A 24610-nucleotide genomic window follows, 5' to 3' on the forward strand; every position below is an offset into this window, starting at 1 on the left:
ATTTAGTACATTTCAAATTTAAGCTAAATCTGTTGATAACTGTGAGGAAAATGGAATCTGGGTCAAAGGAAAATTGGTGAGAAAATCTCTCAAATCTTAATGCCTAGCATTGTTGTAGCCATGCGCACAATTTTCTTTTAAAAATGTTGATGTCATTAAAATGTAACTTAAAATGTAACCCCAAAACCAACTTTTCTTTGCAGATGAACCATACAAACTGAACCTATGGATGCTACTTTAATGTTACCATGCATTTTTGGACATTTTCATGTGAACTTTTTTACTTCTACTATATTTGTCTTAGAACCGACTTAATGCTGCCCTCTTAGGGTTGTACGGTGTTCATTGCAGTTGAATTTTCCTATTGGTTCAAAGGGTAGACGCTTCCGTCATCATAGCCCTGCATTTGATGCATTCATAAACGCATCTCGGCCAGACAAGCCCCCGTGGTGAGTCAGACTCCGGAGTTGGAATCCAGACCATTGGGAGCAATTGATCGGTAGTGTTTAGCATTTGTTACTGCTTTGAATGTTAGCCAATGGTAGCGATGATGTTACTAATGTCGCTTAACCACTCAGAAACTGCACCCATTCAGTCTTCCACTGCCTCAGCAGCACTGGCGTCGGGCATCACTGAGTCAGCACCTTGAGCCAGGGGTTCATCAAACTGATGATGCTCAGGCCTGCTTGGCTCCACAATGCCTCCCCCAACCTCCAGTGACAAGGGGACTGAAAAATCCTCCACTTCCAAAGTGGAACAATCTATCTTGTACCGCTCTGGCTTCAACCGCTTGTGTCCGAACGAAAAACGGTTTGGACCAATCACGTTGCCGCATTGAGGTTTAAAGCGGGACATACTGGTGTGACGAAAGCAAGAGCTACTGAGCCCGGAGCCGACCAACACAAACATGGCAGCGCAGGATGACAGCTGCTGCTACCACATCTGTTTCGTAAGAATCCACAATTTCCTCTTTGATAGTAGAACAGCAAGAAGTCCCTCGACGAGCTTACCTTTTTGTGGTTTCTCATAACGTCTGCTGCTTAAGTTTTGATTTGATACCGTGAGTGGCTGAAACCAACCTGTGATAGGCAGACACTAGGTGTTGGTTTGCCCAATCAGCTCAGAGAGTTATGGTCTCAAATGGACCAGGTTGATAATGTGCAGAACTAGAGTGCTGCACATTATCAATCTGGCTGGCCAGGTCAGGGGGGGGGGTGGGGTAATGCTTTTAACATCAGGGTGATCTACACTTTGAACGGTCAAGTTGTAGCCACGTGCTGATCATTCCTGGCTATTGCAGTGATTTTTATTAGAATCCCAGAAGCTGTAAAGATTGTTTCTCTTTCATCTTTCAAAAATACCTCCGTCTAAGACACTGACAACTCCTACCTATTCCTATAAACCAGTCCCAATCAATTTAAAAATAAAGACTTTTCAGTCATCTGAAAGATTGTTACACATGTCTTCTGGTGATATGGACTACCCAATTCTACTGGATCACTAATCTTTGCAGGGGCCTATTTAGTAGGAAGTTTCTCAAGTGGTAATTTTTTGTGTTAATGGGTATATTCCTGGATATTCAAAATCATTTCATCTTTTAAAAACATTCTTTGAAATTGGGCAGCAACACATAATCTTAGGTATCTTCTGACTTTAACACTTCTTTGAATAGAAATTTAAACAAAAAAGCCAAACACAATGACTAAAACTTGCAGTGTTTTACTGCAGTGAGGATGTTTTGCCCCTTGCAGACTAGTGTTAAACAAATTTACTTTATTCTCTTACTGCTTGGTCTCCTCTGACCAGTGAATGTTGCCACAAAGAGCTTTGAGATTGTCAACATTTATGTTTTTGTACAAATTAGCCCTTCTTTGTCTCTCCAGAAGTGGATTGCTCTGATGGCGGGTTCACATGACAGGATGATTAGCCCGATTTTTGCCCCGATCTTTCCCTTCCGACAATCTTAAGGACCCTTCGATTATTGGGATGGTGCTAAAGATAATCTGCGATATCCTGTTCATGTGGGATGTGTTGAGCTCGCCTTTTGACCGAACATAACACATCGTACGAGCTAACCTGTTATACCTACGATTTCTTTATTGTCATGTGTGGGGTCTCTTGGATTTTAAAAATCAGCCGACCATTTCAAAATGTTGCCGTGGCAACCAGGCATTAGATCATCATTTATCGAGCTTGCTTCAGTCGGCAAATTGCATGTTTTTCTGTTCTTAATTATTCGGCTAATATTGCTTGCAAATATGTAGGTTTTAAAAATGCTGGTTTATGACGCAAATTACATAGTCATTCAACCAAAATTAGTTGATTTGCATCTATTTCTGACGATAATTCAGATTTGTCGTCACGATCCAGGGATAGCTAAAAATTTCAACTTAGATTCTGTCCAAGTGTGGTTTACTTAGTTATTTCCAAATTATTTGTAAATCACTAACCAAATCTTTATATTACATATGTAAAGTGATGACTCACCCCCGCGGGTATCTAAACCATGAACTTGTGAAAGAAATACATTCTTGTTTAGATCTTGTTTTATCATCACAGTAAGAAAAACAAAACGTCCCCTGAACACTTCTTGGCATTTAAAAATCAACCAATCAAATCAATCAATCAAGATTCAGCACATGCTATCCAACCATAGTGGGCTTTGCTAAATCATACATGCCCTTGAAATTTTTCACATTTTGCCTTGTTAAAACCAGACAACCCAATATTTGCGTTTTAATAATTTAATTTTGATTCTGTCTGATAGAACAACACAAAGTAGTGCATAATTAAGAAATGGAAAGACAAGGATACTTTAAAAAAGTATAATTTGCAAATAAAAATCTCACTCTGATATCGCTGAATAGATTTAATCAACTGTTTGCAGAAGTGATGAGGTTTGTTAGAAAATGCTGGCAAATAAACTCAGTCACGAAGATCAAGGATCACACCAGACAAGTCGGGTATGAAGTTGTGAAGAAGCAGGCCAGGTTTATAAAACCATAGCTCAAGCTTTGGACATGTCAGAAACTGCTGTTCAGTCAAGGATGTGGCAATAAACAGAAAACAGCACAACTGCATACCTACCAGGACATTCCTGTCTGCCTAAGCTGACAGCTGGACAAGTAGAGCAGTAATCAGATAAGCAGCTAGTAGGTCCGTGAACTTTGGAGCAGCTGCATAGATTGACAGCTCAGATGGAAATAATCTGTTGACTGATCAAGAAGTAGCTGTGTACTCCACAAAGCAACAAGAGACCCATAGTTAAAAGGAAACCACGAGATGTTCGCTGTTGCCTACGCCGTGTATAGGACACAGCAACTGTGTGGGAGAAGGTGCTCTGGTTAGATGAGGCTGTGACTGAAACTTTGAAAAATAACCTGAAACTCCATGATTTCATCAGCTTCACTGTCAAACATAGAGGTGGCAGCGCCATGCTGTGAGAATGCTTTTCATTAGCAAGATGCAGAAATTGTAAGAGTTGATAGGAAGTTGAGTGAAGCTAAACACATGGAAGACATGTAAGAAGTCCTTGGATGTTACAAAAGACTTAATATTCGGGTAAATTTAGAGATGTAGTGCAAATAGCCTTGCTGCTGTGATTTGAACAAAAAGGGTTCCAATCAAGTGGATCAGGTGGATCTGATTGCAAACTCATGGCAAATATTCCTGATTTTCAGGGTGTCTGCTACATGTAATTGATGGTGGCGCACCGCCACGGCAAAATAAAAGCCGCCACACCTTCAGAATGAAGTCTTTTTTAGATATATTAAAACAATGTAAAGTTATTATGTATACGTGTGTGTATTTATATATATATATATATATATATATATATATATATATATATATATATATATATATATATATATATATACATTATGTATGGTTTACATTTGCGCACTTATACTAACCATAATCTGACTTTGAAAGGAATTTAAATATCATGAAAGTTAAAATATTCTTTATTTTGACAAACCAACACCGCCTGCTCCTTCCTGCCTGGCTACTTAGCTGGTCAGTGGCTAATGTGTGCTGCACTTCTCTCAAGAGGGAAGGAAAACTTGAGACGACAGGCCACTGTTGCCCATTTATCGTCTTTGTTTCTATATTTAGCAACTTTTCAGACACCTCTAGCTATTTTCTTTCAAAAAGCGACTAGCAGCAAGTGACTTTTTTTGTTTGTTTTAATGGCGAATTTACCAAAAGCACTAGTCGTCCTGAAAAACTGTGAGGGCTGCTATGAAGGTTCCTGTTCCCTCTGCGCTGTCTCACAGGCACACCACAGCTGCTGCCTCACCACATATATGTAGTTTTTAAAGTCTTTGGTACAGTTTTATTTATGTAGTGTGGATTCAGGCAATGTATTAAAATTCATACATTTTATAAAGGTAATGGTTAGTTCCAAACACATTTAAACACCTAATTTGAATAACCTTTTTGTCTTGGCAAAAGCTCTCCTATAGCCTGAGTCCCAAATGTATGAACAAATTAACCCCTGAATCCCCCTCTCCCCCCAAAAAACAAATAGAATCAACACGGTTTAAAAGAATCCAAGAGGAAATCATGATTTTTATCATACAAAGGGAAATGCCACACTTCATTGTCTTTCCACTTCACAAATATGCATTACTTTCTGTTTATCACATAACCCTCAATAAAATGCATTCAAGTTCTTGTCTTTAATGTGACCATATATGGAAAACTTCAGGGGGTATGACCTATTTTGCAAGGCACTGTACATTAACCTTTGTGTAAGTTTGCAAGAACCTTGTAAAATCTTTCAGAATAAAATTTCATCTTTTATTTTATGAGAGCTACAAATAATGCAGGAGCGTTTAGGGAAAGGAATCTGAAACAAGAAGAAGAGGATTATGTCATCACATCTGCAAAGAAAGTCCTAGAGTATCACAAGTACGGTATGTGGCCTGAACTAGTTTTCTGTGATAACATTCACCTCTTGTTATGTTTTCAGACAAGTCAGGCAAATCGTTTCCTTTCAGATCCAAAGTTTTATGTCAGTACGGTAAAGTTGTTTCTTCTCTTTGTCTCCTTTAGCGTTGCGATCAACCTTTTGCGAGAGGCAATTCAAATATGGGTGCCCCGAAGCATTGCAAAACCCAAAAACAGAAAAGATTTTGCAGGCAGAACAAGTTGCAATTTTGCGTGACATTTCACACTACAAAAGAGTTAGAATCGTATAATGCTTTGGTTTGAAACAGTCATTAAATGATCAGTTATCAATTGCACATTGAGACATTGAGACATTGAGAACAAACAAACTTAGCGTCAAGAGGTTCTTACTACATACTAGGGGTTGAAGCTCTAAAGGGACAAAATAATATGCTTGCTTAGGTGGAGGGAGAGTCTTTAAAGAAGTAAGGAAGGTAAAAACAAAGATAAAGGACGGTTTGAGACGTAGAAAAAAAGTGCAGAGGTTGCAGTTTGCTTGCAGTTCTAGGATCGGTAGAACGTTTAGCTAATACGGGTCCATGCAGACAAACGCACACGCCTTACGAAGGAAAGCCGCGTTTTTCTTCACGGCTCCACGCAGAGAGAGAAAACGACGACCTTTACCTGGGAACAGATAGTACGGCTTAACAGGACAAACACAAACACATGTGTGTACATATGTCGAGACAGAGCTTTACACGAGCAGACTTTCACCTCCAGACAGCATGAGCGACACGCACTCATGTTAAATGGGAATGCAGATAAGCTAAGAAACCAGTTGAATAATTACAGTCACACCTCATTTCTTCGCTTAAGCCATAACTTTAACATGGATGAGGCACTGTCAGCTCTGCCATTTAGGCTTTTGATCTTTATTTTATTTGCTGTAGTTGAAATGGGAATCTTTGAAAATGTGAACCTCTGCAGTTCAGTGTAGAGAAACAGAAAGAAAGACAGAATAAAGGTCAGAAAGTTAGTTTTTTGGATTTGATTTGTTCTGTTTGGCTTGCTACTTTGAGATATTGCATTTTTCTTTTTACTGATAATATAACACACTCTCCCACTCGGGATTCATCATCTTCTAAGTCATAATGCAATACAGAACAATTTAAAAACCTTTGTACAGTAAAAGTAGAATGTAAATGTGAAAACTTTCAAACATTTTAAGTAACTTACCAACAACATTACATGCAAAGTGATGCAATAAAAGACACGCACAGAAAAGACACATTTTACCAATCCCAACAGAATTTTGAAAGCTCCGACTTAATTGCAGGGGATGCCCCATATTAATCATATGCACAGGTACATCAACAGATTTTAAATAAAGGATGTAAAATAAATGATTTTACATTCTTCTTTGCAAATATGTGGCTCAATAATTCATAACAGACAGTAAATCACTTTTACTTAGAGCGCTAATTTAGGTAAACACAGGAAGATGACTTGATTCCTGCTTTTTCTGGAGTCAGAGTAATTTTATACTTGCAGCCATCTTAAATTTGTGAACTGACACCTGTCACGGAAGAGAGACTTTGTACATCCAGCACTGCTGTTAGTAGTCAGTTTCTTATGCCTTCTCCGTTAATGTCAATAATTATTCAACGCAAATGTTTCCTGAAAGACGAAAACAAAACTTTCATCACATTATGACTGAGGCACTCTTTTAAATCAGAGATTGAAGCCGGTGTTATATTAAATGCACAGTAACACCAACAGAAATGAAAAGTTCAACAAAATCCAAATGTAAGCAATGATTAATAAATGAACTAATGTGAAAGCTGTAGCTGAATTTATCAAGTCAAATCTATGGTTGAAACCAGATGTTTACATACACTGAACAAAAGAAAAAAATATTTTCTTACTATCTAAACCGCCTGATTCAATTTTAAACCACCTAATTTTCTGATTTGGGTAGCTTGGACTTACTAAAAGTTACATTTCTAAAGATAAATAATAAATTCCTGTTTGGTTTCATTGTGGATAATGGCTCTCTTGCCAGCTTCAGCCAGCATCTTCACAAGGTGTTGGCTTTGGTTCAGGCAAATGAGCAAATATCTGCTTTTCTAACACTAAAAAACTAAATGAAATTACAGCTTTTTAATCACTTCCCAGAGTTACTATTTCAAAGCACTGACACATCTGCTACCCTACAGACTGCCATCATCCTCACTTTCTTTGTCACTGTCTTCCTCCATTTCACAAACAGCAGATTATGCGGATGCAACAGGACTACTCCTTTCTCCCTGCTTTAGCCTGCGATTAACTGTTTGCTTCCACAAGTTTAAAACTGGATTAGGGTCAAAGGTCTCTGTGGTGAACGTGGACAAAAGGATGTGCATCAGAGATGAGAGGCGAGGGACAAACAGGCAGGAGCTCTAGTTGTTTTTTTTTATGATATTCAAATGTGAAAATCCTTATTCACATGCAGCGCTGCTGAAGGGCAGTGTAAGGGACAAGACAAGGAGCATCTGAATGTTGGAGTAACTGTCAGGATTACTTGTCTTCACTGAATTCACCAGGTCATGCACAGAAGAGGCCGCCAAACGTTTTCCAGCTTGCTTTAAACGCATCCACTCTCTTAAAGTGGAGTCTCTGTCAACAGACATGTGGGCCTCATATTTCTCAAGGACGTTACTGAGGGTTGTGTTGCCAAAACTGTGGAGATCTTTCATTTCAAGAGGCCAAGTTGTGGGATCAAAAATCAAAAACTGATCACATGATTTAAGGGATTCATATCTGCTTTCAAACTCATGAACCAGACCTCTCAGTACATCGGTTTTGTCCTTGTCAGCGTCAGCATGTGGCCCAGTCTCTTTCCTGTACTTGCCCTCACTCTCTATCTGTAAAGTCAGCTGTCCAACAGCAACCACGAGTTCATATTTGCCTTCACCAATAGTTAGGTTCTCTTGCTGAAACCTGAGGGAGGTGAGCTGTAAAATGTTACAGATATCAAGAATGTTGGCTAGGAAACAACCAAAACGCTCTGTGCAGATGTGTTTCTGAATGGCTGGTAACATTCTCCATATTGTAATAGAGTCTCCTGTCTCCACGCAGACCATCTGATATTGTGAAACTTTCCTAATTTGGCATAGGCTACCCCGTTCTCTTCACACAACATCTTTAGTTTTGCACCCCATTTCTTTAAGTAAAATCTTCGCAAGTTGACAGTGGATTGATTAAAGGGCTCACAGTATGGGACCGTGCCATCAGCTGACTTGGCGCAGTTCTCCAGGGTGTGGGCGGTGCACAGAATATGCATAAGGGAATCCTTGATATCCATCATCTGACGTAATTTGGGAACAAGCCCGTTGTACGTTCCAACATTAACAGCGGCTCCGTCCGTGCATACGGAGGCCAACTTCGTCTTCCACTCTATTAAACAGCAAGCATGGACAAGTTGCACAGGTTCACCCACTATGTCTGTGCTGTTTGATTGGCCCCCAGATTAATTAATCGGACAAAACCAGATCTGAAATGTCCGTTGCTGGACACACACATGCTGTAGACAATTTTCTGTTCCGTTTTTGTTGCGTCTTCGGATCCATCAAAGAGCACACCCCAAAATTCAGTTGCTTCCGGTTTTTGTTTCAAATCTGAAGTTATCTGTGCGATGCACTGGATGATACAACTCCCACATTCACTAGAGTGATACGCGATCTCGACGCGATTTTCATGGCATATTCTGCACCACATCATGCGTTCAACAGTTGTTTGAAGCCAGCTCACGTCTTGCAGCCATTTCTCTGAGAACACTATCTTTTTTTGCTCTTCAGACTCAGTTTGGTGTTTCTTTGGAGGTGGTAGAACACCAAAGCAATTGCTTAATGTCGCTTGCTTCTCTGCCATTTTGGCGACGTTCTAAAACAGTGGACTCAAACCTATCCTGTACTACAGATTGCACATTTGTACATCCCCAAAACTTAGGTACGCAAATGAGCGTCATGACATTTATCTGGAAAGTTTTACTCCCCATACTGCATAAGCACCTGCGCACCACTTATTTGCACATCTGGCTATAGCTATTAATTTCTATTTCAGATATCTTAGCTGATTTCTGTTGATTAGATTTTTTTCTTCATAATGTCACACAAGCTAGGAGTATGTTTAAAATGCTGCCCTTAAATATAAATCCACAGGTGTCCCTTCAGTTAACTCAAATGATGTAAATGTAGAAAGCATTTACATCATTTGTAAAATCAGAGCATTACAAAGCCACACTATCTATATATGGCCTTTCCAATATTGTTTAGCAGTCTTCCCATATGTAAACTTTTGACTTTGATAAAAGTAATGGAATATATTTCAATTATTTTCTCATTAATCTGGCATTTGTTAAATGGAAATTATGGTTCTGATTCAATGTCAGTGTGGGGGTAAATATGTTTTTTTTTCATCCAGTGCATACAAATATCTGGTTTTAAGTCTAACAACACTAATGTAGACAATGTCATTACAAATGTTTTTTTTATTTTTACCACACTTTAAATCTACTGTTTTCAGTCAGATAGACGTGGTATTGATTTTGTTGACTGTAATGTAGACTTAGAGTGGGACTCTATCAGCTAATTCACAAGAGACATGGATTACACAGAAAATAGGCCGTGTTTACTTGAAGAACTCTGATACATGGCCTTAAGTACATATTTTTTCACTGTCTAATAAATACATTTGTAAACATGTCAGAACCACACACAAATACAAACACATACCGTCCTGCGAATCAGCTGAGTGAGAGAACCAAACAAGCTTTCTGGTCTTCCTACCAAGGTGGACTGGAGCAATCCCTACCACAGACAGCAATGGCAGGATGACAGCATGCAACAAGATGGCAAAGGGTGAGAAACATGCAAGTCACATGAACAGGCACAGTACATACAGTATGCTTCTGAGATGACTTGGGACACATGCAAAACTAAGGAGATCACACCATAAGATACAGTAATTGTTTTTGTTCTAAGAGCCTTTCCTTCCCTTTTAAGATCGCTCAGTGTTTTCAGAAGACCATGTATGAGAAGGTTGAAGACAGAAAAATGATTAGACCTGTAATATTCACTACTGCACTGATTATATATATATAAAAAAAACCTGGAGATCATTAGCACAAAACAGAGTACCCTGGTTTCTTCCAATTAGCTGAATCCAATTATAAGCCCCTGGGATGTTTAAGATAAAATGGTGGATCAACACAAACCCTTAAGCAAAGAGAACAAGGAAGGAACTACTGACAAATCTACTCACAAAGATATTGTTCTGCCAATTTAACTGTTTTTAATTTTCACTCGAGGACGGCCTGCTGTTTAACTTAGAACAAAACAATTACTGTCAGGTGAGGATATTTTGAATGATGTTAAACCACATCCATCCATACACTGCACATCCGATCATAGAAAGCATTCTCACTTTTACTATTTTAAATAAGCTGAAAATGGCGACCGACTTGTACAAGTGTATGCACAATAGACTCAAACACTTCCTCATGCTACAAAAGCCCACTTTAATATGAGCAATCTACACATTTGTTGATCTTTGTGTGCAGATGGGATGGTACAGTGCTTTGCACAAACACCTCTTGGATTGTATATGTTACAACCGCAAACGTCAATGCAATAGAATAAATTAGTAATAATTAGCAACCCTTATGGTACAGATAGAAATACAATAGAATGGCTAGGCTCAAAGCATATTTATGTGTTGGAATGGTCCAGTCAAATTACAGACATTTATGATTTTTCTGTCAATTTTACAATCATGTACTGGATCGTTTTGCCTGTTACATACAATCTCAATAGAATCAACTGAAACATGTGGCTGTTAACGTGACGCAGGGTGGAAAATAAGTTGGGCTTTGTACAAGGCACTGTATGGAAATGGTTAATGGCATGATATGTCTCACACACGCAGGCACACATTGTTCTCTGCCATTCTGTCTGTTAGCTTTTGTCCCATTGTCGCCCATCAGAAAATAGTCCTGGTGATAAACTGTCCTATACAAAACCATCAGGGCAACAGGAACACGTCATCCATCATCCAACAGGAGCACCTATCTATCCTAGTGATGGAGGCAAAGCAATTAAAATATTAAGCGACTTGATTTTTCTCTTTCATAACCAGCCATATGATTGATCCTTTTAGAAGTACAACTTTGGATCAGGAAAGTCCATCATTTTGTCGCCTCATGGACACTTAATGGCTGAAGGGATGCAGTCTGGGTAAATTAATAATCCACATTATTAGACCGTATCAATAAGCACAGCAAAAAAAACAAAAAAAACAAGAAACAAATAGATGTCTAATAAAATATCTGTTTTATCTAGTTGCTAATTGTGCAAGAATGGGGGTTTGTAGAATTTTTAAAAATGGGAGGTAACCGAAATCATGATATTACCATGTGACATTTTCTGAATTGGAAACATGCTGTTTATTAGTGTGCCAATAAACCTTTACCTCAGATGTTTTGATTTTGCCTGGCTGAAAGGCAGGGACAAACAAAATGGTACACATGAGGGAGGTTTGTTATGCAGTTGGCTTTGTGCTGTATTTTCTTCCAAACTGGGTCATTCCTTGTTAGACCATGCTAATTCATTGGGATTCTCCGAAAGCACATATCATTATTAGATTAATCAATTCTCTTTTCCACCCACAATGGCATCAGTGCTTTGTTTTTTAAGACTGAAGCACCATCTCAGGGTACAACATGTGTGCAGACAATCCATGCTTGTTTAATTAGTTTTCATTCATTTCAAGTGCATGCAAGCACTTCAAGCCTTTAAAAAGACCCTTTCTCCCTTTGCTTGCTGTCACTCTCACAAACTGAATTTAAGCTTTTGATGTCAGAATTCCACGTTAGGAGGTTCTATTTCCCCGCCTCTAAAAGCAAAGATTAGAAGCATGTGTCTTGAGTGGCTGTCTCTCTCCCCAAACGTGTTGTAGAGTGAGACAGGATGTTAATTTGTTGCGCACATTTCTGTCAAAACAGATCTCTACATTCTCCTCGGGATGTAGACCGGCAGAGTGTGCACATGTACGCATAGGTGGAGGGTTGTGTGTGTGTGTGTGTGTGTGTGTGTGAGAGACGGAGAGAGAACCCACAGGCCATAAGCTGCAGCATGACACATTCCTGTAATATCTAAACAGGTTTAAAACCACTGGAGGACTTTCGAGCAAAGCAAACGGATAGTATTTAAATCTGACACAGACTCAATGTTACGGAAGTCGCTATGCTGTGAAGAAGACCATCAAGAAAATTAGTTCTCGCAAGAATCTACACACACCCATATTTTACACCCCCTTATCTCCCAACTTTGTATCACACTTAAACACATATGCAGTACATATGCAATTACACGATGCAACCAGATCATGATTAAAATGTGGGTGCATTTGCTGGTTGAAATCACATGCGGTACTCACGGTTTCTTGGTTTGTCATCGTCCAAGCCTTCCTCTTCATTCTCTGGGTCAATGTCTTCAGCCTGAGTGATCCAGTCTAAATAGCCCTGCAGTTGTGCACATGCACACAAAGACATGGGGAGTCAGTCAACAGGGTCAACAGGGTCAATAGGGTCAACAGCGCACCGGCCGATATTAATAAAAAGAAAGCATCAACCTGCTACATGGAGTTTTGCAGACGGATTTACTGTCTTTGAGCTTGTTCTGATTTTGCAGTGTATTTTATTGATAAACCAACTAAAAGTGCAAAACTAAGCAATTTGCTTAAAAACAACTTGAAAATGTATTCTTCTGTTGAATTTGGAAAACATTCTTATTTAAAGGGACTTTGCAAGCATTAATTTACAATGAGACTTTTTTTTTTACAAGAGGTTAAGCAAAGTAAAGAAAGACGACAGAACAAACTAAACACCACAGTGTTTAAGACAAGCGGTAAAAACTAATCTCTGTACTTCAGCTAATAAGTTTGTTGGATAAACACTCAATACACAAACACAGCAGCCCACCTTAAGGTCCTCCTCCAGTTGCTGTTTTTCTCGTAGTTTCTGGAAGTCTCCGCGTGCCTTGGCCTTCTCTCTTTCCTTGGAAAACTCTCTGGGAGGGGGGGAGGCAGGGTAAAGGGATGGGGGTATAGAATCAGGAGGGAAGAGAGAGAGGAACAAAGACGAAAGACAAGAAGAAGAATCTGAAAATCTACGCTGAAAGTTTAGGCAAATGTGAGTTTACTGATGCAGCTCATAGGAAGGTGGGACAACCTGCTGAGGAAAAAGCAATGAGTGAAGGAGAAAAGAGGTTAGTGTGCAAATGCAAATGGCAAACTTGTGCTTTTAGTTTCCCATTAGAGTCAGCTTTGAAGCAGAACCTTAAGAGGACTTGGCTTTGGATTTTTTTTTTTTTAAATAACACAACTTCCAGGTTCCACCTCTGCTGTGTTTCATCTGTACGCCAAAGCTTTTTTCTGCAGAGGCTGCAGTCATGTACACACACACACACACACACACACACACACACACACACACACACACACACACACACACACACACACACACACACACACACACACACACACACACACACACACACACACAGTACTGATGGCAGGAACTGTAGACACCTCTGGAGTTTACTCAAATTTACATTAACTGGCTTTGCTTTGAGCTGTTCCTTTGACAAGGATCAGTTTCTATCAAATAAAAGAGTTTAGGTCAGGTCCAAACCATTCAAGGACGTTTAGTTTTCATGATAACTTAAAGATTTCTTATGTTTCTTTCTCTGTTTCAGAGAATAAATCAACTATTAATATCAGAAAAGGTAACTTGAAGTTCAGATTTCAAAACTTTTTATCGGAAATCCTCACACTTGTTGGAGCGCAAAGCTCAATTTCAAACAGAGAAACTGAGTCATTGGCATAGCTTTATTCCCCTAATAAAATCGTCCAAACTGCATCTTGTATTTATTGTGGTTATCTTTATCCAATATTAAAATGTTATCAATGATCCAAAACATTAAAGTGGGTGACAAAACTGCAAATAACTATGCACTACAGGGACAAAACTATCTGAAAGTATCTGAAACAAAAATATACAAAAATGCTAAAGAGTATTTCAGATTCTGTTATCATTCTAAGTGTTCTCAAGTACAATAGGTCTGTTCTTATTGTAGCATGACTTTAAGATGAGTTTAGTGCATTAGCATTAATAATAGAATGTTGCTATAACAAATACCAATTAATACAACTTTACTTATAGAGCACTTTTTCATATAGTCAATGTAACCAAAGGGCTTCAGATGTTAAGTTTATCTTCTAAAACTAATTCTGTTTGCATGTTAGCCTTAGTAGGTTGGTTGCAGAGTTCTAAGCTTATGCGAAAAAAACCAAAAAAACTTTTCTGTGGTGCTACATGGACACCATCAAAATTTCTTTAGGACTTTTTCTAGCTACAACTTATTACTTCCTTATTATGTCATTTTGTTTACAGATGACTGTATTGATGGTTGATGTTAGGGCTTAGAGATCTTCTTTTCTGGCACAATAACACTCACTTTCTGCTGCCTCAAACCCAAATCATGACTATAAGTCATTTGTCAAATAATATTTTTTTTATATATCTTATCTGAAATTGTATCCAAAAATAGTTTTTGTTGACCTTAATCATGTAAAGGAAATCCAATGGAACAGCATTAGTACAAGTCTGTCAATGATTTGTATCCAATTTCTGTTCAGTACAAACAGTTTAAATTGATGTGCTTAGTAGGAGGCTGATCAATAAGCCAAGCACACTGGATGTAAATCGTCACACCATTAATGACTAATCAACCGTAAACCCGAGTCAGACACAAGAAGACTGAATTTATTAGTTACCACCAAAAATATGCATTAACGAACAACCCATCTTTTAAAAACACAACATTAAATTACTCCCAATATCGTCTTTATGTTAAGCTTCATGCACAACCTTTAACAACAGGTTTAAGTATGTTTTTGATTTATTAATTAGTTTTACAACATATGATGTTGGACACCGAAAGCCTCATGGGAAAATTAAATGTGCTCCCAGGTGTCTAACCAAGGTTTGCTTTGAGTTGCACTATGCTTTTTAAATACGTTTAACATACATCTGGCAAAACTAAGCATTTAATTCTGTCCACCAACGAAATTATAGCAGTAATCTATTAGTATGAAATAGTTTCCTTTTTGTGAACGGTTTGCTGAATGCTAGAATAAATAGAGACTTGATTTCTAGAACATTTCTTTTTTACTTTTTTACAGATTCAGAGGTTTACAATAGTATCTGGTAGATTTGCCTTATAAACTGTTTGATCTGGGTCAAAGGTATTTGGTATCATTCTACAAGCTTCTTACAAGAGCTTGCTGGAAAATTTTGCCTATTCCATCTAATGTAACTGAGGTATAACTGAGCATTTTATAACTTATTTAGTGGTAAGCTTAAGGTTAGTATCCATTTTGAATGCATATTTGCGACCAAGCTTCAACTTTCTGGCTGTTGTCTTAAGATGCTGCTTCAGTATTTCCACCTAATGTTTTTCCCTCATGATTCCAGGTATTGTGTGAAGTGAACTTGTCCCTCCTGCTGTAACATATGCCCAGAACATATTGCTGCCGCCCCTGTACTTTAAAGTTAGGATGATGTTTTCTGACTTGCAAGCGCCTCCTTTTTCCTTGGTCAAAGACTTCAAGTCTAGTATTATCAGACTATAGCCATGGCTCCAAAACGCATGGTCTTCATCCCCGAAACGCTCTGGGAATTGGGTTCTGGCTTTTTATGTTGCTTTTGGAGTTGAAGATTCTTCCTCTCTGAGTGACTTTTCAGATGGTCTACTCTGTTCAGCACTTATTTCACTGTGGATGATGACACTTTTAACCGAATCAGCAGGCATCTTCACAAGGCTTCATGCTTTAGTTCCTTTATAGCTATACACACTTTATACCATCACACGTTCATCTCTGAGACCCAGAACCTGTTTCCTTAGGGCCCCCACATGCTTGAGCGGACATAAGTGCAATTTCTACGACTGCATACATGGTGTCACACTATAAACTGCTTGGTGACAAGATATCTTCACATCTGTTTTATATGTGACACCAAGCTGCTTCAAAGAGGCGGTCGCAAGGACCCGCAGCATCACGCTGCCTCTCTGTTCAGTGACAGGTGTGTGGTGGGAGCCTGCTGGAATAGAAACGGCTCTAGGTGCTCAGCTAGCTAATTACACATTTTACCATCCCTTCTCCCGCTTTGTCCCACTGGCAGAAAGTGTGGGAATTGTAGGAATTTCTCACAACAAAGGCAACAGGTACGCTCAACTATGAATCAGTGCGGCGAATCAGTGCGGAGTCTGTGCCGCTCACAGTATACGCACTGTACGCCCGAGTATGCGGGAGCCTTTAGTGGTGTGATAATTAGACATTCCTATGCTGTTTATACTTTATACTTTTTTGAACAGATGATCGTGGCAACTTTAGGCATCTGGGAATTGTACCAGAGGACAAATTGTTTTCTTCTTTTATTTTACAGTATTTCACACCAGCAGAGTGTGAGTTGTGGCACTAAGATATCTCTGTGTATTTTGGAGTACTAAAACCTAAGGCTTATTGCTCATTTTCCATTCTGTCCCCATCTTTAAGTCCCGTTTCTGCCTCTTTTGTACTTGTATTTTACTTTAACTTTAATTATCATTGCCTTGGGTTACATTTTGTTTTGCTCTCCAAATTGTACTGTAGCTTTTTCTTGTTCCTGTTTAGCAATTGGGTATAATGCCAACCTGAGACGCCAATGAGCAACCAGTTGGTAAAAGGTCAGGCCGTGTAGTGTGCTGACAGCATCATTACTCAGAGACCCGGAAAGAGTCAGGACGCCAAACCAACCACAAGCTGTTTGGACCATGTAGACCTTTAATACTTTGTCCTGCACATAACCAGGAGCTTTAAATCAGATGTTCTTACAAACAAAAGATAAGCGGTTCTGAAAGAATTGCAGCTCAATTTCACATAATTATTTACACTCTAGAACAATTGGATTTGAAGAACCACTTGCTCTAGTCATGCCAAGTGCACATCTATTGGCTCAAAGAGTTGAGCACAGCTCTTCCAACAGTCTACAAAGTGTTGGCTTTGATTTCTTTGTTTCATATGAGCGAGGACAGTTCTCTGTGCCAGTACAGCCGTGCTGAGCACAGACCCTTTTATGATAGTAGTGCTATTTCCCAGAAAAAGTGTTGCTGTAGTATCAGAGAAAAAGGTCTAGATGCAGAAGCACAGGTGATTGGACTACAGTCAGCTAAAATCTACCAGCACTTTACATTGTTCACTTGGGAAAGGTCCTAAGCCTCAATTACAAGGGACGGTGATAACAAAACTGCATTGGCTTGTAAAACTATTCATACCCATTGAACCCTTTCACAGTTCATCACTTTACAGACACAAAATGTTGTGTATTTTATTCAGATTTGATGAGATAGACAAGACAAAGTAGTGTGCATTGGATTTTAGTTATGGACTCTTTAATATGCTTTAAGTTTGGTCTTTTGCATAAAGTCTAAAGAAATTACATTAAAGTTTGAGCTTCTTAAGGTGTAAAATGAGAAAAAAATTCAAGGGGTATGAATACTTTCACGTCCTATTTAATGCAAACATCAGCACAAGTAACAGACAGGGACGGGGAAACAGACAAAGATCTTCTAAACCAGGAGACCGGGAGCTAAACGCACTCATTTTCAGAAACACAGCAGTGAGGCAGGAAGGAGAAGTTGGCTTTAAATCATTTTTGGCCCGCCCTTACCCGCTCAACACCCCCAGAACCAAGTTTAGCACAAAGAAGGAGCCGATGATGATTAAGGTCACAAAATAGACCCACGGCCACCTGTAATCTACAGCGTCATTCACCTAGGAGATGGAGCGTGAAAGAGGAAATGGTCCAAGGAGAGGAAGTATAGAAAGAGAAAGATGGGATAGAAGGGAGAGACATTCACGGGAATAAAAAGGGCAGAGAAGAAGGGAGCAAGGGAAGGAGTTCAAATAAACATTATCACAAATGGAGTAATTTCACTTTTGCAGGAGGTATACAGAATAAAAACATATCAAATCAACATGGATGTTAAAATAGAAATGCGTGTTTAGCTGCAATATCATGAGTTAACCTTTTAAACGAGATTACAAAAGCATTGACATGATAAACAACTATTGTTTGACTTTGTAACTTATATTAGGACCCTGATCAAGCGTATTTATCTCATCATAGGATCATCTGTCAACAAAGTGCTATTATTTTATTAAGAAAGTCACCCAAAAAAGCCTTTTTCAGGCTCATCCCCTGTTGAGGAAAATTCTCTTTATTTAGTTAGACACATGAACAGACTGTGCAGCAAGACTCCCAAAGCTTGGATTTAATTATAGCCCTTATGACAAAATGTTAACTCTCCAAGAGTCCCAAGATTTCCAGATAATTGAATTAAGGAATAAAATAATTCAAGAATACCTTCAATCAAATTAGTTCCAGTTGCATAGTTGATTAGATTAAAGGTTTCATATTTGAATGAAATCTCTATGTGACCCGTTGTTGTAATTTTATTAGAATAGTTAGGATAATTATACGTGGGATATCTGGTAAATCTTAAAATAAATGACGGAATGCTGTTCCTGTTTAGTGTTTCATGATTAATTCCCAGGATTTCTATCTTTAATGCCACATTTCCTCCAGACGCCACTCTTGCCTCAGAAGAAATCCCCCCTCCCTGTGTTTTCCCTGCAGTGCGCGACTTTTTAGCGTTCCACCTCAGTGAGCGACCTGAGGGGGTGAATTATTTATACCCCCGTGTGTCCTCGCAGACCAGGAGGCGCTCGCACTAAAACGGTGTGACTTGGCAGAGAAGCGTAATAAAACACCTAGGTGGAGCAGTACTTAGAGAAGGAAAACACAAACATGCAAAGACCACGTAACCTTTCACACTACCAGATACACCTCAAATGCAGAGCATCATTTAATTTTTGTGGGACTAAAAAAGCAAAACAAAGAGGTCACTTGGCAATGGATTAAAAAGAAAAGTCAAATGAAAAGAACTATGCTTGCCTTAGGTGGACTTTGTGCTTCCATGTGTCCATCCTGTACAGTACAGGTTGTAACAGGATGTTGCCCCAATAAAACTCTTTGCCCTGAACATGATAGATTTGAACCCACATTTGCTAATTCTGAGCACATGTTAGTCTTCCAAGTGGTAAAGAATAGAATAAATGAATACTCTGAAGAGACTGTTGTCATTTTACAACTACAGCTCATGAGATTATTGCAATGCTTAAGAGAAGGAAAGCTCAAATTCTGATATGTTCCTGTAGCTACCTGAGCTCTAGCAACACAACTGCTGGGTGTGGAATAAGTTTTTGATAGAAAAACAATTCAAATGTAGCTGTTTACACTATCAAGTGCCATAAAATAAAGCCTGGGGAGGTCATCAGCTGTTCATTCAGGGTGCCACTGATGAGAGCTTGACTTTGGTGCATGATAGTCACTTTGTAATTTCGTCCCAACCTACTACTGTAGTACTGGTCATATTTATGCAAGTCTTTTGTTTGTTTGTTTCTATTAGAAAAAGGGTGTAAATGTTCCTCCCTCCTTGGTGATGTCTCTTTCAATTGGCAAATGAGTGAAAAGAAGTTTTGCAGCTACCAGGATAGCTAAACATACTAGCAAAGGATGTTTTTGTTTGATCTTTTCTAATGTTCAGCCTCTTGTTAATTAAACATGCTAGATTTTTTAAAATGTTGACAGCCTTTTGTTATATTATATTTAATCACATGTTTTGCTCTTAACCAGAAATATCCCTGTGACTTTAAAAAAAAACGTTGCTGTGGTATCCAAAAATGTTATTGAGTATTTTTCGTAGTATCGTATTGAGTTTGAAATTTTAGTATATGACAGCCCAAATGGATTATAACCCCAGATTAAACCTAAATATTAACCTCTTTCATTACAGTAAACAATAAGTAGATAATGGAAAACTAGTTCAAAACACCAGGTGGGCAACCATAGACGCCAGGTTGGTACGATAATAAGAATCCTCAGCCAGCCAAACTACAAAGATCCATAATATAGAGAGAGTAAAATGACCAACACTCATCTTGGTCATAAACACACCTTCTTATCTGGGGCTCCTAATATAACTCAAACTTACTTCCCCAGAGGAAGTTAAAGGCTGACTGCAACTGGATAATGTGAGATTTAATACAGAAAGATCTTATTAATGCGACTTTTCAAAACCCCTGCTATAGGGAAAAAATCTGTAGAACGCCAATAGTCCTTATATTTGTACACCTGACTCTTTTTTTACATGACTTTTTATACCTTGTAGTTATTTCAGAGTCTTGATACATAATCAGTTTCTACATCTAAAGCAGTACACAAAGACATGGCACACACGATACACACACATATACACATGACAACAGCGCAAGCTCTTACCCGCTCAACACACCCAGAACGAGGTTGAGAACGAAAAAGGAGCCAAAGATGACAAGAGAGACAAAATAGACCCATGGCAGCTCATAGCCCATTGCATCCTGCATCTGAAGGAGAGAAGAGGCAGAAGGGGAAATGGAGAAGAAGGGGAAAAAAGAAAGGATTAACAGAGGGAACAAAGAGGTTAAGATTAAAAAGGTAGAAATGAGAGATGGATTGGACAAGAGGGAAAATCGTGTTTAGGTCGAATCAGGTTGAGGCAGCAGAAATCCAGCATAGAAAGTGTTGAAGTTTAAAAAAATAAGTGTACAAAGAGGAAAAAAACCATGCATGTTATGAAAGAGCTGGAAAAGAACTTGTGTTAGAAGGCAAAGCTATTCAGATTTCCTTACTAAAAAACCCTTTAAAAGAGAATCCTTAACATGTGCTGCAGCAGTCAAACATTTAGCCTTTTTCTTGTTAAAGGTGTGTGTTTAAACCACTGCTCCATTAGTTTAACATAACTGGACCTTGGAAAAAAAAAAAAAACATTAATACATCTGTGGGAAAACAGTGGAATATTTTATTTTGGACCCGATCAGATTTCAGATACAGAGGTGATGTCAATGGGACACTGGCAGTATCAAAATTGCTGAAGTACTTTAGATGTTATAAATATATTTACAAAGAAATAAAATGTTTAAATGTTGCCTTTTGTGGGTTTTTTTTATCAAATGAAGAAAAGGAATCATAACGAGAAATGCAAGCTTAAATTTTTGTCTATTATAGACTTTTATTTAAGATAAATGGTCAGAGAAGCAACACTTTTCTGTCAATTGCTTTGACTGCAACAGATGCTGGATATTCTCTGATGTGTTTATGCTTTCAGAAAGTGCATGACATAGTAATTACAATATAAATGTATGCCATATGTATAGTTGGCCTTATTTATTCTGAAAAGCTCTGTGTCTGAATTGTACCTGCTGACTGCAGCTGTCAGAAAAGCAACAGAAGGGGTGTAGAGCTTGTAGGCTATCTGCTCCATGTGCATACATGTGCACACACGCAAAAACAACCCACACATTCACTACATACACACATATTGTGCATATGAACACCATAATACATATTAGATTTCAAATTTACAGAAAGTTACTTTGAAAAAATACATCTTCAAAAGTCAAATTAGATTTTCTAATGTTTCTTGCTTTAAAGCTATACCTCTAAGACAATGTCAATCACCGCCATCATGTCATATGAAATTTAAAAAGAATTATCATTTGAATTTATGAATAAAAGTGCACAAAAGTAGGTAAAACTGCTGGCCTTGCTTATACAAGCAGTTAACGACATTGTTTTTACAAAGTAATTTTTTTTTAAATAATTATGCTATAATGAGTATCAAAACATCAGTTTTATTACATGTTTTTTGGTTTTATATAAAATAGCATAACATACTCTGTTTAAGTGTAGATTTTTTTCTAAAAGTAATATCTTTGGTTGTAATATTATGACGTGTGTGATATTTATAATATTCATATATCTATATAGCTAAAAAAGAAGCTATTAAACAACATTTGTAGCTTGCCTGTGAAAATTCTCATTTATCCGGGTCATCGCAACAGCAAACAGGCTTAAATTGGAGGTAATCAGACTTTCGCTCAGTTTTTCTAAAAACATTTCAACACCTATCCAGGAGTCTTTGTTAATTCTGGGGGCTCGCAGTTTGCTGTAACATTTGTAGCTGAACTGCCTCCCGCCATTATTCATGAAGCCACAATGGATGGTAGCCTTGGTACTTGACCGTTTTGTAGTTGCATGTTTTTTACGTTTATTTGGCTTTCTGCTGCCATTCTGTGGTCACTTTCACTTGAGGAGAAGTCTTAAACATCAGACAGTCCTCTTTAGGCATTTTTCTCAAATTAATAATGCAACAAAACTTCACTGAGATCTTGGTTGGTGGAGCAGTGGGACTCTGTGGGATTTGACATAGACACAAATGTAGTAATTGGGCACCCGTGAAGCTTCGGGGACCAGGACTGAATCTCCCAAATCTTCCGACTTCCTTCTCAGTGAAACTTGACTAAGTGAGCACAATCTGGACTGTGCACTTCGGATGCTGGGCCTCCAGCTGTTTCAAGCAGACTGCAGCACATGGGCAACGATGGGTATTTTTATTTCCCCTTTTATATTTATTTTTAAAATGTCTTAATTGAGAGAAAAGTTGAACAAAAGTCAAATTTCTTGTTTGTGTGCACAAACTCTGTGAATAAAGCTGATTCTGATTACACATAAAAATTAAACATAAAATGTCACACATTTTCTGCGATAGACTGGCGACCTGTCCAGGGTGTACCCCGCCTCTCGCCCATTGACAGCTGGAAATAGGCACCAGCACCCCTCGCAAACCCACAAGGGATAGACATGTTAGAAAATGGATGGATGGATGGAATTCACACATTTTATTTACATGGTTAACACTAATGTAAAAGATTGTTTTAGTGGTCCTGGCAACCCCCTGTAGATTTTAAGCCATGTGTAGCTGCTTAGTTTGCTTATGCCTTTGACCAGCACTGTTGAATATAAGCTATACATACCAGAAAAACTAAATTATGTCTGAATTATTGTTGGATAATTATGGAGAGGTTGGAAAACTTAATATTCAGCCTTATAAACATTTGACAACCTCCTTGTTCATGTTGCACGTTCTTGTAGATGCATTCGTACTTCTGCACACAAAGGTGACTACTTAACATCTAGATAAAGAATTATCGAAATACTCCAAACAAATCTGTTCCTTCAATTACACAAAGCACTTTCTGCATAGAAATATAACTAAGAAATAATCCAACTCAATGTGTGTGTGTGGTATGTCTCATTCTCTAATAAATCTTTGTGTTAATGTTTACCTTTCTACTACACATAATTATTATGTTGCATTAGTTTCTAAAATGCTCTTGATTGGTCCATTTCAATGCAGTCCTTACGTTTGTAGACACCAACAAAATAGCAGTTGTGGTAAACGGCTCACCCAGTACAGCACGTCCGTCCAGCCTTCCATGGTTATACACTGGAACACTGTCAGCATGGCAAAGGCAAAGTTGTCAAAGTTGGTGATACCATCATTTGGGCCCTCCCAACCCGCTTGGCACTTTGTTCCGTTCTGCATGCAGTGCCGACCATAGGCCCCGTCAGGTGCACACGGTGCTGGTTTTTCCTCCACATTTGTGCCTGCTACAAGAAGTACTATTTAGTTCATCAACATACAGACAATGACTTTCTTCTTTTTCAAGAACAAAATAAATGAAATTGACTTTTGTAAATTAAACGTATCGCATTAAAGTTACATTGTTGGAAATTGTAATATACCCGTTTAAATTTTTTTTTTCTCTTTTGATGCCATGGGACTAGGAATTGGAAGGGGGAGGAGTCTTGTGTAATGCAGCTCAAAGGAGGGACGCAGCCCCTTAACAGGGTACCATAGTTTGAGAACCATATAAAATGACCTGCCTGTTAGCTTGACACAAACATTGGGGCATTTAAAATAAACAACACTTAGCCTTCGGGGGGAGAGGGGGTGCACTCACTGGGGGTTTCTGGACTCCCAAAACTGTAGAATTGGCTTTGCAAACCTTGCCTGACTGATAGATACCAAAAATCTGTCTCTGTTCTTGAACTTCTTTACATCAGGTCTGTTGTGTTGCTTTTTGAGATCTTATAGCCTACTTCCAGTTGCCATCTATCATTATTTGAAAGATTTGTTGACTATGCACTTCTGGCAGTAATCAGGGCTGGGCTAGTAAAATTTAACCAAAATTATTAGTTTGATTACAGTTGATTAACTATTTAACAACGGGAGCAGTTGTATTTCCACAAAGACCCGGGTTAGTTTGGACAACTTATCTTTAATAACTGATATATCATCATTTTAAATAGTATTTTTTTTTATCTACTCATAGTTTATGATTAAAAATTGTTTGTGAAACATCTTAATGTGACCAAAAAGCAAAAAAACGGAAGAAATCTGTAAGGACATAGTTTTTTTTTTTTTTTTATCTGGGCACTGTATCTGTATTTTAGAATGATAAAATATATCCTAGTCAAAGGTGCTGCTAGACCAGAACAACTATAGGAAAAAAAAAATCCAGCCAATGTGAAAAATAGTGTTAGACTAATTATACAAAATAAACTCTCCCGGGTGATGTATAGGAGAATAGTCCATCACCACTTAACCCATGCAAAGCTAATACCTCTCCTGGG

At 38.4% G+C, this 24610-nt stretch overlaps 1 protein-coding gene across 1 annotated transcript in view; it reads right to left on the bottom strand.

The window, feature by feature from the left end:
- The window catches only part of cacna1c (calcium channel, voltage-dependent, L type, alpha 1C subunit), a 175672-nt gene that overhangs the window by 62635 nt on the left and 88427 nt on the right, over positions 1 to 24610 (bottom strand). Inside the window, exons 6-10 of the mRNA XM_036148968.1 lie at positions 23382 to 23581; positions 20375 to 20478; positions 12911 to 12998; positions 12367 to 12451; positions 9666 to 9740 (exon numbers count right to left, since the gene is read on the bottom strand). Coding sequence (XP_036004861.1) covers positions 9666 to 9740; positions 12367 to 12451; positions 12911 to 12998; positions 20375 to 20478; positions 23382 to 23581 — 552 coding nt within the window. The remainder of the gene's footprint in view (positions 1 to 9665; positions 9741 to 12366; positions 12452 to 12910; positions 12999 to 20374; positions 20479 to 23381; positions 23582 to 24610) is intronic.

This window comes from Fundulus heteroclitus, chromosome 17 (assembly GCF_011125445.2).
Source record: "Fundulus heteroclitus isolate FHET01 chromosome 17, MU-UCD_Fhet_4.1, whole genome shotgun sequence".
Lineage (NCBI taxonomy): Eukaryota > Metazoa > Chordata > Actinopteri > Cyprinodontiformes > Fundulidae > Fundulus > Fundulus heteroclitus.